The sequence below is a fragment of the Chiloscyllium punctatum genome, chromosome 21 (genome assembly GCF_047496795.1).
Source record: "Chiloscyllium punctatum isolate Juve2018m chromosome 21, sChiPun1.3, whole genome shotgun sequence".
NCBI classification, from domain to species: Eukaryota; Metazoa; Chordata; class Chondrichthyes; order Orectolobiformes; family Hemiscylliidae; genus Chiloscyllium; species Chiloscyllium punctatum.
The window spans coordinates 516,294-535,151 of record NC_092759.1 but is presented as its reverse complement, the minus strand read 5'-3'; the positions used below and the strand labels follow the sequence as shown (position 1 = coordinate 535,151).

The following is an 18,858-nucleotide window of genomic DNA, read 5'->3' as shown; positions in this document are numbered from 1 at the left end:
TGTAGGCCATTCAGCCCATTATTAAATATGATCTTGGATGATCAAACACTTCAAATGGCCTTTTCCTCCTGCTATCCACACAACACTATATGCCAGTCTAAAGTAGAAATCTACCTATCTCTCATAGGTCACATGAGCAATCACCTCTCATTCTTTGAAACTCTTGTGAATTCAAGAATATTAGAACATAGAACATTACATTACAGTGCAGTACAGGCCCTTTGGCCCTCGATGTTGCACCGTCCTAATCTGAAGCCCATCCCACCTACACTATTCCATGTACGTCCATATGCCTGCCCAATGACGACTTAAATGCGCTTAAACTTGGCGAATCTACTACCGTTGCAGGCAAAGCATTCCATACCCGTACTACTCTCTGAGTAAAGAAACTACCTCTGACATCTGTCTTATACCTATCTGCCCTCACTTTAAAGTTGTGTCCCCTCGTGTTTGCCATCCCCATACTTGGAAAAAGGCTCTCCCTGTCCACCCTATCTAACCCTCTGATTATCTTGTAGGTCTCTATTAAGTCACCTCTCAACCTTCTTCTCTCTAAAGAGAACAGCCTCAAGGCCCTCAGCTTTTCTTCGTAAGACATTCCTTCCATACCAGGCAACTTCCTAGTAAATCTCCTCTGCACCCTTTCCAAAGTTTCCACATCCTCCTTATAATGCAGTGACCAGAACTGTACACAATACTCCAAGTGTGGCCGTACCAGAGCTTTGTACAGCTGCAGCATAACCTCCTGGTTCCGGAACTCAATCCCTCTATTAATAAAGGCCAAAACACTGTATGCCTTCTTAACAACCCTGTCAATCTGGGTGGCAACTTTCAGGGATCTGTGTACATGGACACCGAGATCTCTCTGTTCATCTGCACTCCCAAGAATCTTACCATTAGCCCAGTACTTTGCATTCTGATTACTCTGTCCAAAGTGTATCACCTCACACTTGTCCACATTAAACTTCATTTGCCACCTCTCAGCCCAGCCCTGCATCCTATCTATGTCTCTCTGCAACCTACTACATCCTTTGTCACTATCCACAACTCCACCGACCTTAGTGTCATCCGCAAATTTACTAACCCACCCTTCCAAGCCCTCATCCAGGTCATTTATAAAAATGACGAACAGCAGTGGACCCAACACCGACCCTTGCGGTACGCCGCTAGTAACTGGACACCAAGATGAACATGTTCCATCAACTACAACTCTCTGTTTTCTTTCAGCAAATCGATTACTGATCCAAACTGCTATGTCTCCCACAATCCCATTCCTCCACATTTTGTATAATAGTTTACTGTGGGGAACCTTATCTAACGCCTTGCTGAAATCCATAGACACCACATCAACCTTTTAATCTCATCTACCTATTTGGTCACTTTGTCAAAAAACTCAATAAGATTCGTTAGGCACGACCTACCCTTCACAAAACCGTGCTGACTGTCCCTGATCAGATTATTCTTTTCTAGATGGTTATAAATCCTATCTCTTATAATCTTTACCAACACTCTACCAACAACTGAAGTGAGACTCACTGGTCTGTAATTATCAGGGTTGTCTCTACTACCCTTTTTGAACAAGAGAACCACCAGTCCTCAGGCACTATTCCTGTAGACAATGATGATTTGAAGATCAATGCCAAAGGCTCGGCAATCTCTTCCCTTGCTTCCCAGAGGATCCTAGGATAAATCCCCATCTGGCCCAGGGGACTTGTCTATTTTCACACTCTGCAGTATTTCTAATACCTCTTCCTTGTGAACCTCAATCTCTTCTAGTCTAGATGTAAGTATCTCTGTATCTTCCTCGCCAACATTTTCATTTTCTATTGTGAACACTGTCGAAAAATATTTATTTACTGCTTCCCCTATCTCCCCTGACTCCACACACAACTTCCCACTATTATCCTTGATTGGCCCTAACTTAACTCTTGTCATTCTTTTATTCCTGACATACCTTTGGAAAACCTTAGGGTTAACCCAGATCCTATCTGCCAACAACTTCTCATGTCTCCTCCTGGCTCTTCTGAACTCTCTTTTTAGGTCTTTCCTAACTTCCTTGTAACCCTGAAGCACCCTAACTCTGGCCGAGTTTGCTCAATTAGTCTTTGTAGGGCACTCCCCGTCGATTTGGGAACAAGTCTGGTGAATCTTCATCACATTTCCTCTGTAGCAAAAATATCTTTTCTGAGACAAAGAGACCAAAACTGCTCACAGCACTACAAGGTGCAGTCTGACCAATTCAATAGAAGGAAGACTTTATTACTCCTGTACTCAAATCCTCCTTCAATAAAGGCTGACATTTCATTAGCCCTCCTAAGTTTTGAAAGGCAGGTTCTTACTGTGGGTCTGTGTCTACAGGAGCTAGATTAAGACTACTCAAAGTGTAATTGCTGCAGACATTTAGCTGATATTCAGGGGAGAGATAGGTTTATCCTACTGATAGGGTGATAGCCCCGAGTGGTCTTTTCCCTAGGTCTCAGTATGAGTCAGCTTTGAACCTAGCTAATTGAGATAAGAGGCTCCCCAAGTGCATACCTACACAGTGCTTTCTTTTCCTGCTGGCTGGTTTCGTTACATCTCAAACAAGTCGTCTTTTGCTTTTGTGCAGGATATCCTAAATCGGGAACGGGAGCTGCAGACCACTTTTAACACGCGAACACTGAGAACCATTTTTCACGCATATTTAAATTTCCTACAAGGTAAAGTCAGACTGTTTTTCCTGGACACAGAAGCTTGCAATCTGGCGACAAGCTGACAGCCCCAGCTGAACACCAGCAGACTCTCAAAGAGCTTCCAAAGCAGATTATAAGCTGTAACCTTTGCATTCTAAGCACAACACTGTATAGCACCAAAAAGGAGCGTGGAGAGAAGGAACAAAGATAATAGGGAAAAGAAGAAGATGGTCTGGTTCATTTGGAATATAATGTTCGGAAGAGGAGCTGAATATCCAATGGTATACTGCCTGGATAACTCAGCCACGGAGACTGTGGTAATCGGGATATAAGCACTCACAAATTTTTGAACTCGAGAGAGAGAAAGAGAAAATACGACACCTAAGGAGCCATTTTGAGTATGACAGATCTACAGCAGAAAGTGTCTTTTTATTGATGGTGTCGCTCGCTGTTGACGGCATTGTTTTATAGAGTTCTGTGCAGACTGGACACGCGGGTTTCATGTCTTTTGTACCTTTTAAGCTCTATTACACCTCAGATCTTTGTTATTGCTTAACCTGTGGACTAAAGTTCACTGGTAACCTGTAAAAATGATGAGAATTTGATTGAATGTTTCATTGAATTGTGTGTGTGAAGGAGGAGACGGAAAGGGTTAATACTATTGCTGAGTCATTGTAGATCAGCTCGATGTTTATTAAAATATTATATCTATTTAAACATATTTATTTGTCATGTACAGCCTGTCAGCCTGAGTTCAAACAGTATAACTTCTATTGTGAGCATGCATTTTGTCCCCCATTCTTCTGCGCCGATCATTAGTGTTCTGGTTCCCACAAACAAATTCTTTCAAAATCTGAAACTTGATTGTGGTGTTCAGCTACTCCTTTAGGATCATTGCCCCAGCTTTTGTTGTATGGACAAAATTGGCATATCCAGTTGAGGATAATGGGTAGTTCCAACAGGAAAGGTTGAAAGAACATAGGTCAGGCAGCATCAAAGCTTTATCCGTTTTCAGTTCATATTTCCACCATTTGTGATACTGTTAATTTTTCACTGAGGCTAATGGCTGTTTTCTCAGTGGCACCTGGGTCACTTGACTCTGAGAGTTGTGATTTCATAGCCCCACTCCAAGGCTGGAGCACCTCAGCCAGGCTGGCATTCAGTGCCATCTATTGTTTGACTGCCAACGCTGAGGTTCTGATTGCTTTGACAGGTGGACACACAAAAAAATTCCTAATTACTCTTGAAGTGGGTGGCTTTCTGGTCATTTCAGAGGGTAATTAAGAGTTAACCTAATTGCTGTGGATCTGAAGTTGCTGGTCATTTCAGCCGGTAGTTGAGAGTTTACTTAATGGCTGTGGGTCTGGGGTTGTTAGTCATTTCAGAGGGTAGTTAAGAGTTAACTTAATTGCTATGGGTTTGGAGTCAGGTGATCGTTGAAAGTGACGGACAGATTGAGAGTGCAGTTAACATTGACAGAGGTTTGGCTGACTAATAGGAAACAGAGTTAGGATAAGAGATGCATTTTCGGGATGGCAACCTGTAATTCGTAGACTGCCACAGAGATTAGTGCTGGGGCCATAATTATTTACAATTTATATTAATGATTTGGATGAAGGAAGTGAACGTGCTGTAGCCAGGTTTGCAGATGACACCAAAATAGGTGGAAAGGCAAGTGCTGAAGAGTCTGCAGAGGGATACAGACAGGTTAAGCAAGTGGGAAAAATCTTGGCAAACAGAATATAACGTGGCAAAATGTGAGGTTATGAACTTTAGCAGGAAGAACAGAGGAGCCGAATATTATTTAAATAGAGAAAGACTACAGCATGGAGGCACTTGGGAATCCTCATGCATAAATTTAAAAAGCTAGCATACAAGTTCAGCAGATCACAGGAAGGGAAATGGAATGTTGGCCTTTATTTCAAAGGGAATCAAGTATAAAATTAGGGAAGTCTTCCTGAAAATATACAAGGCACTAATAGTTAGACCACACTTGGAATACCATCAATATATCTAAGAAAATACATACTGTCATTGGAGGCAGTCAGAGAAGGTTCACTAGATTGATCTCAGAGATGGAGAGACTAACCTATGAGGAGAGATTGAGCAAGGTGGGCCTATGGAGTTTATAAGAATGAGAGGCAACCTCATTGAAACATATGAGATTCTTGACAGAGTAAACGCTGTGAGGATATTTCTCCCAGTGGGAGAGTCGAGGACCAGAGGCATAATCTCAGAATAAGGATAGAAGATGTAAAAACGTGAGGGTTCCGGACAGAGCAGATCAGGAGAGACTCTTCTCACTGCGGAATAACCCTAGAGTTAGAGGGAACAGGTTTCAGGTAAATGTCAAAAGAAATAAAGGCAATTTGAGGTAAACTCTTCTCATGAAGTGAGTCATTAGGATCTGGAATGCGCTGCCTGAAAGTATGGCACAAGACGGTTTATTTGAAGCTTTTAATGGGACTAGATTTACTGTCCCAAAGAAAAAACTTGCAGGGCTACAGGAAGATGGTGAGGGAGTAACTGTAAGTGAGTTGTCCTTTCAAAGAGCTAGTGTGTGCTCAACAAGCCAAATGGCCTCCCTTTGCACTAATTCATGTTTTTAAAAATAAATCATCAAAGGCAATGCTGCGCTAATTCAATGGCATAAAGTGTTGACTATCCTCTTGACTCTAGCCACGTGTTTTCTCTTTTAAGGACACAGGTCAGGTTTGCTCAGACTGAGAATGCGCTGAACATTATGGGCAGTAATGAACAAAGTGAACTGATCAGAATGGGCAGCGCCTCTAGAGAATAGGCCAGGCTTTCTGGGTTTGACTGGCATACAGTGTCTCCCTACACATACAATTCTGGATTCAGGCATAGTTATGATTTTAGCTATAGTTGCTATGTTGTGTGAATGCCATCTCTTTTGGAAAGCTATCACAAAGCAACCACTGCCCATGGAACTGTGTACAGTGACAAAAATGGTACTAGCAATGACATCCATTTTATGTTTGTCAAAAGTCAAAGTTACCACAATGTCCCAAATCCTGCTGCCTCGCTTCAGTATATTTTAGTCTTGGATATTTGCCTTTCCTGAATTTTAATCTGCACCCATTGCACTGGCACTAGAAAGATCCACTGCTTGGCAAACTGGCACAGGCTAGCATTAGAATGCCAATCTAACACCATTTCAAATGCTTTCAAACATAAATTAATAAATAAATCTATATCCACTGTTAGAATTGTTTTTGACCCTGTGTCTTTTTATCCAATAGTTGGGCAATTTGTGGCCTTTGCACTGCAGGTCGTTGTAGCCCTGGCAATGTTTGTTCAGTGTGTCAGCTTCATTCCAATTTCAATTCAAGGCTGAATGAGACCATTTGGTTGACAAGGGTGTTATGGGTTATGGGGTACAGGCTAGAAAGAGGAGTTAAGGTCACATCAGATCAGCCATGATCTAACTAAACAGTGGAGCAGTCTCAGTGGGCCTCATAGTCTACTGTGCCTATTTTTACATTCCATAGAAAGCCCATTACCATTAACCCCTTTCCCCTATAACTCAATGGGTGGGTTTGACACATGGTATGGCTTGGAGCCAGCTCAGTATGCTCAGACCAGCGCTACATCACCTAATCTTGGCCATTGTTGAGTGCTGCAAATGGCCAATGAAGAGGAATAATGAACAACTTGCCCATTTTAAAAAATTCTTTCTTGGGCTGTGGGTGCCACTGGTACAAATAACATTTGTTGCCAATCCCTAAATTACCTGAGTTGCTCCTAGGCCATTTCAGCAGGCAGCTAAGAGTCGACTATATTTAATATAGGAGTTGGGAGGTCATGTTGCGGCTGTACAAGACATTGGTTAGGCCACTTCTGGAATACTGTGTGCAGTTCTGGTCTCCTTCCTATTGGAAGGATGTTGTGAAACTTGAAAGGGTTCAGAAAAGATTTACAAGGATGTTGCCAGGGTTGGAGAATTTGAGCTACAGGGGGAAGTTGTTTTCCCTGGAGTGCCAGAAGCTGAGGGATGACCTTATAGAGGTTTATAAAATCTTGAGTGGCATGGATAGGGTAAACAGAAGCAGTCTTTTTCCTGGAATGGGGGAGTCCAGAACTAGAGAGCACAGGTTTAGGGTGAGAGGGGAAAGATATAAAAGGGACCTAAGGCACAACACTTTCACACAGAGGGTGGTGCGAATATGGAATGAGCTGCCGGAAGAAGTGGTGGAGGCTGTTACAAGAACAGCATTTAAAAAGCAAGTGGATGGGTATATTATTAGAAATGGCTGGGGGGATATGGGCCAAATGCTGGCAAATGGGACTAGATTAGATTAGGATATCTGGTCAGCATAGACGAGTTGGACTGAAGGGTCTGTTTCCATGCTGTACATCTCTATGACTCTATAATTGGGAGTTATATATTGGTAAGACTGGTAAGGATGGCAGATTTCTTTTCCTATTCAATATTTGTGAGGTTTTTACAACAATGAATGATCTCTGTTACTGAAACTAGCTTTCAATTCCAGATTTAAGTTCCATCATCTGCCAAAGCCCCGTCCTTGGACAATTAGTCTGGGTCTCTGGACTACTAGTCCAGCAACGTTGCCACTACGTCATCATCCCCTCTCTCTCGCAGTACAACGTACAAACAATCTTCAGTTCCAGCAGGACAATCCCATTTTGGCCATTCCCCTGTTGCTAATCTCTGCAATTCAGAGGTAGAATTCACATGCCCTACAAAGTCCAATCAGAACATTTTGTGCCATTGACTTCGGTGACCTTAGTTTGCAAACCAGCGCTATAGAATATTGTTGCAAAGTTTGTGTGTGTGGGCTGTGTTGAGATAGCTAGGAAAACTGTTCAGCCCCTCACTGTAAGTAAAAGATTAACTAGTCATTGAATGTTACTGGAAATGAGACCCCAGTTTACTATTTCTGTGGATGTCAAATAATGATGAAGTAGGTGGATTGGTAACGGGCCAACAAACAAAAGCTAAGGATAATCTCATAATTTGGACTGAAGCACTTAAATTGAGGATGTTCAAACTATGACCTGTTGATCTCTCATAGCATTTCAGATCTATTTATACTTTTGTTGCTTAACTGGTGATTTTCCTGTTTGTAATTAATGTGGCTTTTTTGTTCATTCATGAGAGATGGGTGTCACTGGCAAGGCCAATGTTTATCACGCATTCCTAATTGCTCTTTGTGAAGGTGATGGTGTTTTCTTGAAGAACTGCAGTCTGTGCAGTGTAGGTGCATCCAGCAGTACTGCCAGGGGGGTAGTCACAACATTTTAACCCAGCAACAACAAAGAAATAGTAATATAGTTCCAAGTCAGGTTGGTAAGTGTATCAGAGGTGGTGGTGTTTCCATGTATCTGCTACTCTTGTCCTTCTAGATGGTAATGGTTGTGGGTTTGGAAGATGTTGTTGAAAGAGCCTTGTGAGTTGTAGTGCATCTAGGAAACGGTACAGTGACCAGGGACTTGATTTAGCTTGGATGGCTGGTTTGTAATGTACAGTGATACCAATTGCATGGGTTCAGTTCCTGGCTGAGATTACTATAAAGGATTCCTCTTCTCAACCTCTCCCCTGGCCTGAGACATTGTGACTCTTAAGTCTCTCTCTAATGACAGCAGCTCTACGGTGCAGTATGGTAACTTATATTTTAGATGGTACACATTGTTGGCAATTTGCCTCAAAGGTGAAGAGACTGAATGCTTAAGGTATTGGATTGGTGATATCAAGCTTCTTGAATATTATTAGAACTGCAGTGATCCAGACTGGCCGATAGTATTCCCTCACACTCTGATCCTTAGATATTGGAGAGGCTTTAGGAGCCAGAAACTAAGTTACTTACCTCAGAGTTCTCAGCCTCTGACCTGTTCTTGCAGCTATGATACATATATTGTTGATTGGTTCAGTTTCTGGTCAATGGTAATCCCCCATGGGGATTCAGTGACACTAATGGAGATCCGAACAGCAATGTAATAAATAACACTGTAAGAAGATTTTGAAGTTGTTTATGTGGTGTGTTCTCAGAGATTGTTGCAGTATTTAAACTGCAGGTTACCCTCAAGTTTAAAATTATTTATGACAAAACTGAATTCAAGGCACAGAGTCTCATAGTGCAATTACTTGAGTGTTGTGGATCTGCACTTATCTGGGCAAGTGATTATATCCTTGGCTTGTGTTTGGGGACAGAAGACTGGAGCTTTGGAAAGTTATCTTCCAAGTATTACTGCCTTAGTGGTAGACAAATCCTGAGACCATAACCCTAAGATCTGATAATAAAAACATCTTGAAAAAGATAGTTATTAAGGGGAACAACAATGCCTTAATATAGTTAAACATTCAAAGGCACTTCTCAGGAACCTTATACAGTAAAATACACGCTGAGATACTTAAGTTGACATCAGGGCAATGTCAATGGACTGAATATCATGTCAGGACAACTGACCAGGTCCTCTTACTCAACACTCCAATGACCACTGTCAATGGGAGGGTAATGAAAATACTCTGAAGCTTTCACTGAAGTGTGACAGCTTGGCATTAGTGCCTGAGAAGAGACTGAATCATTCAAAATGGCAACAACTTGTTCATTAAACAGTGTCACATTTTGATTCACAAAGTCTTAATGTGGAGGCAGAGAAGGAAAGAAAGGGAAATAAATCCTGCTGTCCGGACCCCACGGCCTGTGAGACATCCTGCTCCACCTGCCCAAAGATCCACATGTCGAAAATTAGTCTGCTTAGTTACATGAAGACCCGAGACAGAAACTGATGACCCTGAATTGATGTCATGGGACCGTTAGCAACAATATTAGGGCAGATGACCAGAAGTCTGGTCAAAGAAGTAAGATGTAAGGTGAAACAAAGAATTGTGGCTGCTGAAGATCTGAAACAAAACAGAAATTGCTGGCAGCATCAGTGGAGAAAAAGTAGGGTTAATATTTTGAGTCCAGTGACCCTTCAGAACATCCAGATTTAAGATTTAAGGAGAATCTTGAAGACAGAAAACGAGTATCAGTGGGGGAGCACTTTGGGGCCAGCGACCATAATTCTATTTGTTTTAAAATAGTGATGGAAAAAGATAGACCAGGTCTAAAAGTTAAAGTTCTAAATTGGAGAAAGGCCAATTTTGACGATATTAGGTAAGAACTTTCGAAAGCTGATTGGAGGCAAATGTTTGCAGGTAAAGGGATGGCTGGAAAATGGGAAGCCTTCAGAAATGAGATAACAAGAATCCAGAGGAAGTAGATTCCTGTCAAGGTGAAAGGGAAGGCTGGTAGGTATAGGGAATGCTGGATGACGAAAGAAATTGAGGGTTTGGTTAAGAAAAAGAAGGAAACATATGTCAGGTATACACAGGATAGATCGAGTGAATCCTTAGAAGAGTATAAAGGCAGTAGGAGTATACTTAAGAGGGAAATCAGGAGGACAAAAAGGGGACAGTCGATAGTTTTGGCAAATAGAATTAAGGAGAATCCAAAGAGTTTTACAAATATATTAATGACAAAAGGGTAACGAGAGAGAAATAGGGCCCCTCAAAGATCAGCAAGGCAGCCTTTGTGTGGAGCCACAGAGAATGGGGGAGATACTAAATGAATATTTTGCATCAGTATTTACTGTGGAAAAGGATATGGAAGATATAGACTGTAGGGAAATAGATGGTGACATCTTGAAAAATGTCCAGATTACAGAGGAGGAAGTGCTGGATATCTTGAAACAGTTAAAGGTGGATAAATCCCCAGGACCTGATCAGGTGTACCCGAGAACTCTGTGGGAAGCTGGAGAAGTGATTGCTGGGCCTCTTGCTGAGATATTTGTATCATCGATAGTCACAGGTGAGGTGCCGGAGGACTGGAGGTTGGCAAACGTGTTGCCACTGTTTAAGAAGGGCGTAATGACAAGCCAGGAACTACAGACCAGTGAGCCTGACCTCGGTGGGGGGCAAGTTGTTGGAGGGAATCCTGAGGGACAGGATGTACATGTATTTGGAAAGGCAAGGACTGATTCGGGATAGTCAACATGGCTTTGTGCATGGGAAATCATGTCTCACAAACTTGATTGAGTTTTTTGAAGAAGTAACAAAGAAGATTGATGAGGGCAGAGCAGTAGATGTGATCTATATAGACTTCAGTAAGGCGTTCGACAAGGTTCCCAATGGGAGACTGGTTAGCAAGGTTAGATCTCATGGAATACAGGGAGAACTAGCCACTTTGATACAGAACTGGCTCAAAGGTAGAAGACAGAGGGTGGTGGTGGGGGGGTTGTTTTTCAGACTGGAGCCTGTGACCAGTGGAGTGCCACAAGGATCGGTGCTGGACCATCTACTTTTTGTCATTTACATAAATGATTTGGATGCGAGCATAAGAGGTACAGTCAGTAAGTTTGCAGATGACACCAAAATTGGAGGTGTAGTGGACAGCGAAGAGGGTTACCTCAGATTACAACAGGATCTGGACCAGATGGGCCAGTGGGCTGAGAAGTGGCAGATGGAGTTTGAATTTACATAAATGCGAGGTGCTGCATTTTGGGAAAGCAAATCTTAGCTGGACTTATACACTTAATGGTAAGGTCCTAGGGAGTGTTGCTGAACAAAGAGACCTTGGAGTGGAGGTTCATAGCTCCTTGAAAGTGGAGTCACAGGTAGACAGGATAGTGAAGAAGGCGTTTGGTATGCTTTCCTTTGTTGGTCAGAGCATTGAGTACAGGAGTTGGGAGGTCATGTTGTGGCTGTACAGGACGTTGGTTAGGCCACTGTTGGAATATTGCATGCAATTCTGGTCTCCTTCCTATCGGAAAGATGTTGTGAAACTTGAAAGGGTTCAGAAAAGATTTACAAGGATGTTGCCAGGGTTGGAGGATTTGAGCTACAGCGAGAGGCTGAACAGACTGGGGCTGTTTTCCCTGGTACGTCGGAGGCTGAGGGGTGACCTTATAGAGGTTTACAAAATTATGAGGGGCATGGATAGGATAAATAGACAAGGTCTTTTCCCTGGGGTCGGGGAGTCCAGAACTAGAGGGCATAGGTTTAGAGTGAAAGGGGAAAGATATAAAACAGACCTAAGGGGCAACTTTTTCACACAGCGGATGGTACGTGTATGGAATGAGCTGCCAGAGGAAGTGGTGGAGGCTGGTACAATTGCAACATTTAAGAGGCATTTGGATGGGAATATGAATAGGAAGGGTTTGGAGGGATGTGGGTTGGGTGCTGGCAGATGGGACTAGATTGGGTTGGGATATCTGGTCGGCATGGACGGGTTGGACCGAAGGGTCTGTTTCCATGCTGAATATCTCTATGACTCTAAGTAGAAAATGAGAATAGCACTTTGAAAGCTCAGGGCCTAGACAACTGAAGACATGGCTACCAACAGTGATGAATTAAAGTGGGGATGAAGTGCAGAATTCTGAATTATAGGAGCACAGATATATTAGAGTTTCAGACTGGAATGGGTAATGGCAGTAGGGAATGTTGAGGATCCCCTGCTTTAAGTTTTCATCCAAAATTTGAACCTGTAACAGTTTAGTTTAGCCTTGAGCGGGTGATACATCACTGGAAGGGGCTGTTCTCTAGATTAATCATGCAACCAAGGACTAATAGAAGACTGAAAAAGAACAGTGAGATCCCAGTCAACTTCCCTCTGAAGCAGTGAACACAAAGGAAGACAGATTAGTTGTCAATCTTATGATTGGCTATATAAAAAGATCTATGGGTGGGACATTTTGATACATTGTAACAACCATAAGGCTCCTTATACGTTTATATATCAAAGAAAGAGTTACTGAGATATTTCTCTCGACAAACCCCTGGAATGGCTTCTCATGAACAATGTGCATTTACATAGTGCCTTTCAACTCCTCAAAATAAACAATGAAATAAATGGCCAGACCATCTGCTTCAGATGCCAGCTAAGGGTTGAACACTAGCCCAGAGTCCAGGTTAAAAATAGCAGTATGAGATATATGGGGTTGTTTGCTAAAATCTGATCGGAAACACAGAGCAGCACGGTGGCACAGTGGTTTGCACTGCTGCCTCACAGCCCCAGGGACCTAGGTTTGATTCCTTGGGTGACTGTGTAAACGTTTTTGCTGGGTGCTCCGGTTTCTTCCTCCAGTCCAAAGATGTGCAGGTTAGGTGGATTAGATATGGTAAATGTGGGTCTGGGTGCCCTTCAAAGGGTTGCTGATGGGCTGAATGGCCTCTATCTGCACTGTATGGATTCTATGATTCTACAACAGTGCCTCCAACTGTACACTTCTGGTACTGTTAGTGTCAGCTGGGATTATGGACAGAGTTTTCCCATATATTTCCTAAATGTAGGTCGTGACTGTGTCAGGTGATGGTTAACATGCTGCCCCAATGGTCAGATAGCTCACCAAACAGTTCATTAAAGATTGAACATAGAACATTGCAGCGCATTACAAGCCCTTTGGCCCTTGATGTTGCGCCGACCCGTTAAACCAATCTGAAGCCCATCTAACCTACACTATTCTATTTTCATTCATATGTCTATCCAATGACCATTTAAATCCGAGGAAAAAGACTCTCACTGTCCACCCTATCTAACCCTCTGATTATCTTATATGTCTCAATTAAGTCACCTCTCAACCTTCTTCTCTCCAATGAAAACAGCCTCAAGCCTCTCAGCCTTTCTTCGTAAGACCTTCCTTCCATATCAGGCAACATCCAAGTAAATCTCCTTTGAACCCTTTCCAAAGCTTCCACATCCTTCCTGTAATGCGGTGACCAGAACTGTATGCAGTACTGCAAGTACGGCCGCACCTGAGTTCTGTACAGCTGCAGCATGACCTCAGGGTTCCAAAACTCAGTCCCTCTATTAATAAAAGCTAACACACTGTATGCCTTTTTAACAACCCTATCAACCTAGATGACAACCTTTAGGGATGTATGCACATGGACACTGAGATCTCTCTGCTCATATACACTACCAAGAACCTAAGGTCAGTAGCTGCTAGCCAATCAGATGCCAGCAACTACTGGGGTCAGAATGGTCACCGCAAACCGCCTATTCCTTCGGGGATCCAAGAATGAGAATATAAGTCTTCTTACTGCTTCTCATGGGGTGAGGGTCATGGGGATAAGGTGGTCAGCTGGGATCTCACTTGTTGGCAAGTCAAGAAAGCGTCCAATAACCTTGAACAGCATTTAATTGCAGAGGCGGTGTGGAACTGTTGAGTTTCTACTCATCCTGCTATTTCCCCTCTCGCCATCTCTCTCACCACCTCCAGGGAAGGGAAGGAAAGAGAAAATCACGCCCTATATGCTGGCATCTCTGAAGCAGTCTTCAGTTCACAGCCTCATAATACAATGCCACGCAGTTATACCCATTGAGCTAAGCCAAGACTGACACCTTGCAAAAATGATGGAAAGCAGACAAAAAGTTAAATGAGTAAAAACAATGACTGCAGATGCTGGAAATCAGATTCTGGATTAGTGGTGCTGGAAGAGCACAGTAGTTCAGGCAGCATCCGAGGAGCAGCAAAATCGACGTTTCGGGCAAAAGCCCTTCAACAGGAATAAAGGCAGAGAGCCTGAAGCGTGGAGAGATAAACTAGAGGAGGGTGAGGGTGAGGGTGGGGAGAAAGTAGCCTGGAGTACAATAGGTGAGTGGGGGAGGGAATGAAGGTGATAGGTCAGGGAGGAGGGTGGAGTGGATAGGTGGAAAAGGAGATCGGCAGTTAGGACAAGTCATGGGGACAATGCTGAGCTGGAAGTTTGGAACTAGGGTGAGGTGGGGGAAGGGGAAATGAGAAAACTGTTGAAGTCCACATTGATGCCCTGGGGTTGAAGTGTTCCGAGGCGGAAGATGAGGCGTTCTTCCTCCAGGTGTCTGGTGGTGAGGGAGCGCGGCGAAGGAGGCCCAGGGCCCCCAATGTCCTTGGCAGAGTGGGGGGTTGGAGTTGATATGTTGGGCCACAGGGCGGTGTGGTTGATTGGTGCGGGTGTCCCGTAGATGTTCCCTAAAGTGCTGTGCTAGGAGGAGTCCAGTCTCCCCAATGTAGAGAAGACCACATCGGGAGCAACGGATGCAATAAATGACATTAGTGGATGTGCAGGTAAAGCTTTGATGGATGTGGAAGGCTCCTTTAGGGCCTTGGATGGAGGTGAGGGAGGAGGTGTGGCCGCATGTTTTGCAGTTCCTGCGGTGGCAGGGGAAGGTGCCAGGATGGGAGGGTGGGTCGTGGGGGGGCGTGGACCTGACCAGGTAGTCACAGAGGGAACGGTCTTTGCGGAAGGCGGAAAGGGGTGGGGAGGGAAATATATTCCTGGTGGTGGGGTCTTTTTGGAGGTGGCAGAAATGTCGGCGGATGATTTGGTTTATGCGAAGGTTGGTAGGGTGGAAGGTGAGCACCAGGGGCGTTCTGTCCTTGTTACGGTTGGAGGGGTGGGGTCTGAGGGCGGAAGTGCGGGATGTGGACGAGATGCGTTGGAGGGCATCTTTAACCACGTGGGAAGGGAAAGTGCGGTCTCTAAAGAAGGAGGCCATCTGGTGTGTTCTGTGGTGGAACCATTGAACTAAGCCAAGACTGACACCTTGCAAAAATGATAGAAAGCAGACAAAAAGTTAACTGAGTAAAAACAATGACTGCAGATGCTGGAAACCAGATTTTGGATTAGTGGTGCTGGAAGAGCACAGCAGTTTCAGGCAGCATCCAAGGAGCAGCAAAAACTCCCTCCAGGGAGCACCAACGTACATGTGCAAATGGTCGGCTTTCTTTGGTGCTGGCACAGTTTGGAAACTTTAAAGATAATAAGATCAATATCCCAACACCTGATACTTTAACGTGACTTGGTAGATGTAATGCAACACTGACATTTCACATGAATGAGATCAGTTTTGATGTAGAGGATAATTCAGTCAAAGAATTTTCTGTGGCAAGGTTTATAAAACTGATGACAGCACCATCTACAGGCGAACCTGACAGACTTTGAAATCACAGGAAGCACAATCAAAATGTCAATTTTACCAGTCTGCAGTCAAAGTAAAAATCTATAAAGCATTTTTCTCAACCACAGGACGTCTCAAAATACTTCATAGCCAATGAAATGTGTTTGGATTGTAGCCATGGTTGTAACAGACACAGTCAAATTGATTACAGTGAGGTCCGATAAACAGTACTGGGATAAGCACCTCAGAGAAGGTTCACTTGACTCATCCCTCATGAAGAAATAATTTGGAGATGCCGGTGTTGGACTGGTGTACAAAGTTAAAAATCACACAACACCAGGTTATAGTCCAACAGCTTTAATTGGAAGCACTAGATTTTGGAGTGAAAGCTAGTGCTTCCAATTAAACCTGTTCAACTATAACCTGGTGTTGTGTGATTTTTAACTTCATGAAGAAAGGTTGAACAGATTTGGTCTTTTCCCATGGAATTTTGAGGAATGAGAAGCAATCTATTTTAAGCAGGGACAATCCCAAAAGGACTGGATAGAGTGTGTACATTGAGGAAATTTGGGAACTTGAGAACAAAGGGACACGTTTTAAAAATAAGAAATCTTTTTAAAGCAGAGGTGAGGAGAATTGCTTTTTTCTCTCAAAAGAACATTGATCTGTGGAATTCTCTTCTCCAGAAAGAGGTTGGGTCATTGAATTTATTCATGGCTGAATTCTGGAGGGATTTTTGATAGAAAATGTTTTATAGGGGCAGGGATGAATATGGAGTTGAGACCACAGTAAGATCAGTCACAATCTTATTGAATGGTGAAGCAGGTTCATAGGGTCAAAGGTCGAGAGTGTGGTGCTGGAAAAGCACAGCAGGTCAGGCAGCATCCATAGGGTCGAAAGACCTGCCTGCTATTAAGACCTATGTCCCCACATAATAACCAGATAGTCAACTATTATGAGGTTGAATGAGGGATGAGTGTTGGCGAGGACATCAGGGTGAACTCCCTTTGCAATAATGTCATGGGATCTTTAACATTCACAGGCAAACTGGGCCATGATTTTATGTCTTACCAGATTAACAGTATCTCCAACAGTGCATTGTCTCTCAGTACTGCCCCGGAGTGTCAGCATTGATTTCTGCGCTTATGCTCTGGAGTAGGATTTGAACCTTGTGGCTCAGAGATTGCAGTGCTATGAATTGAACAACTAAGGTCGTTCTGCTATAACACGCATTTCATTAACGCAAGTTCACTGTAACACAACTGATAAATTGGGGACACTGTTTCTAAAGTGCAAACTTTTAAAACGTGTATTGGCTGTAATGCCAACACTTAAGCGCTGTTTCTAAAGTGCGATTTTTCTACAATGCAGGTTGCACAAGAATGCAACCATTGTGATATAGAAGAACTACCTGTAAATTGATCTCGGTCTGGGCCTGAGTTGTGTCACTAAAGTAGGTCTGAATCCCTCCTTGAATAGGTCAAATACCAGCCAGGGTCCTGGTTCTTGGCCTCCTGCTGAAAGAAATTTACAGTGTGACAAGACTTCCTTATTCTTAAACTCTAACCACTTTGAAATAAAGGCCAAAATTCCATTTGGCTCTTTAACGATGGTGAAAGTAACTTCACAAAGGCCGGTAACCCGTCATCAAGTCACCTTTTATTTACATGTGCATACTACGTGACAGCTAACATAGAGCTGGCTCTTAGAGTGAGCAGAACCTCTGTCACTCCTGTTTATATCTGTCATCCAGGGCTCCTTGTTTGGACCAGGTTAACAGATCCAATCAAGGAACTCATATTCTATGAGGACCACCTGGTTGACCTTGTTCCAATCACTACAGTGATGAGGTCAGTTTGCGTACCTAGTCAGCATGGACAGGTTGGATCAAAGGGACTGTTTCCATGCCATATGACTCTGTATCTTTATGAGAGACAGATACTTGGTGACAACTTATTAAATGTTTCACAGGAACTGGCTTGCTTTTGGGCACAAATCAAAGTGTTAGCATGTAAGTGCCACACCTGCAGAAATATGTACAGTTTTGATCTCTGTATGTTAAGAGCAAAATACTTGGAAAGAGTTCATTGAAGATTCATTAAATTGATTCTTAACATTGGGAGGGTTATGAAGATAGATTGAGTAGTAGAGACCTTACTTAATTACTTAAGAGTCTGTTACTTATGAATCTGTACCTAGGTACCTTTGTACCTAAGATGGTGCCGTAAGTAGCGATATGTAAACTTTTCACTGTACCCATCTGAGTACATGTAACAATAAGTTAATTCTAATTCTAGACCTATCTTCCCTGGAGTTTAGAAAGTTGATTCTTTTAAAATAATATAAGAATCTGTGATGGCTTTACAGGATAGACACTGAGACATTGTATCCCCTGTCTGAAGAGTCTAGAGCTTAGAGCATCATCACGAGTAAAGTTATAGAATCATAGAGATGTACAGCACAGAAACATACCCTCATGGGATTCACAGTTATAGAGTCATTGTCATAGAGATGTACAGCACAGAAACATACCCTCATGGGATTCACAGTTATAGAGTCATTGTCATAGAGATGTACAGCACAGAAACATACCCTCATGGGATTCACAGTTATAGAGTCATTGTCATAGAGATGTACAGCACAGAAACATACCCTTAGATCCAACTCGTCCATTCCAACCAGATTTCCAAAATTAATCTCGTCCCATTTGCCAGCATTTGGCTCATATCCCTCTAAACCCTTCCTATTCATATACCCATCCAGATGCCTTTTAAATGTTGTCATTGTACCAGCCTCCACCACTTCCTCTGGCAGCTCATTCCATCCATGCACCACCCTTTGCGTGAAGAGGTTGCCCCTTAGGTCTCTTTTATATCTTTCCCCTCTCTCACCCTAAACCTATGCCCTCCAGTTCTGGAATCCCCCCAGCCCCAGGGAAAAGGCCTTGTCTATTTATCCTATCCATTCCCCTCATGATTTTATAAACCTCTATAAGGTCACCCCTCAGCCTCCGACATTCCAGAAAAACAGCCCCAGCCTATTCAGCCTCGCCCTATAGCTCCAATGGATGTTCGATCGCTGAGCACGTTCAGAACTGAGATCGATGGATGTTTAAACAAATCAAGATATTTGGGAATCAGATATCAAAATAGGAGTCACAGCCATTTTATTGAAAGAGAAGAGCATATCGAGGCCATGAATACAAGATCATCAATAAGCAAGAGGGTATTCAGAAAAGAATGGTGGGAATGAAATCACTACTACAAGGGGTGGTTGAGGAA

General features: G+C 43.1%; 1 protein-coding gene across 3 annotated transcripts in view; it reads left to right on the top strand.

The window, feature by feature from the left end:
- epoa (erythropoietin a) overlaps window positions 1-5,879 on the top strand; it is a 63,910-nt gene extending 58,031 nt beyond the window's left edge. For all 3 annotated transcript variants that reach the window (XM_072591402.1, XM_072591399.1, XM_072591400.1), the window contains one exon: window positions 2,609-5,879. In XM_072591402.1, the coding sequence (XP_072447503.1) occupies window positions 2,609-2,755 (147 nt within the window). In that variant the 3' untranslated portion in view covers window positions 2,756-5,879. The remainder of the gene's footprint in view (window positions 1-2,608) is intronic.
- Window positions 5,880-18,858: the final 12,979 nt, after the last annotated feature.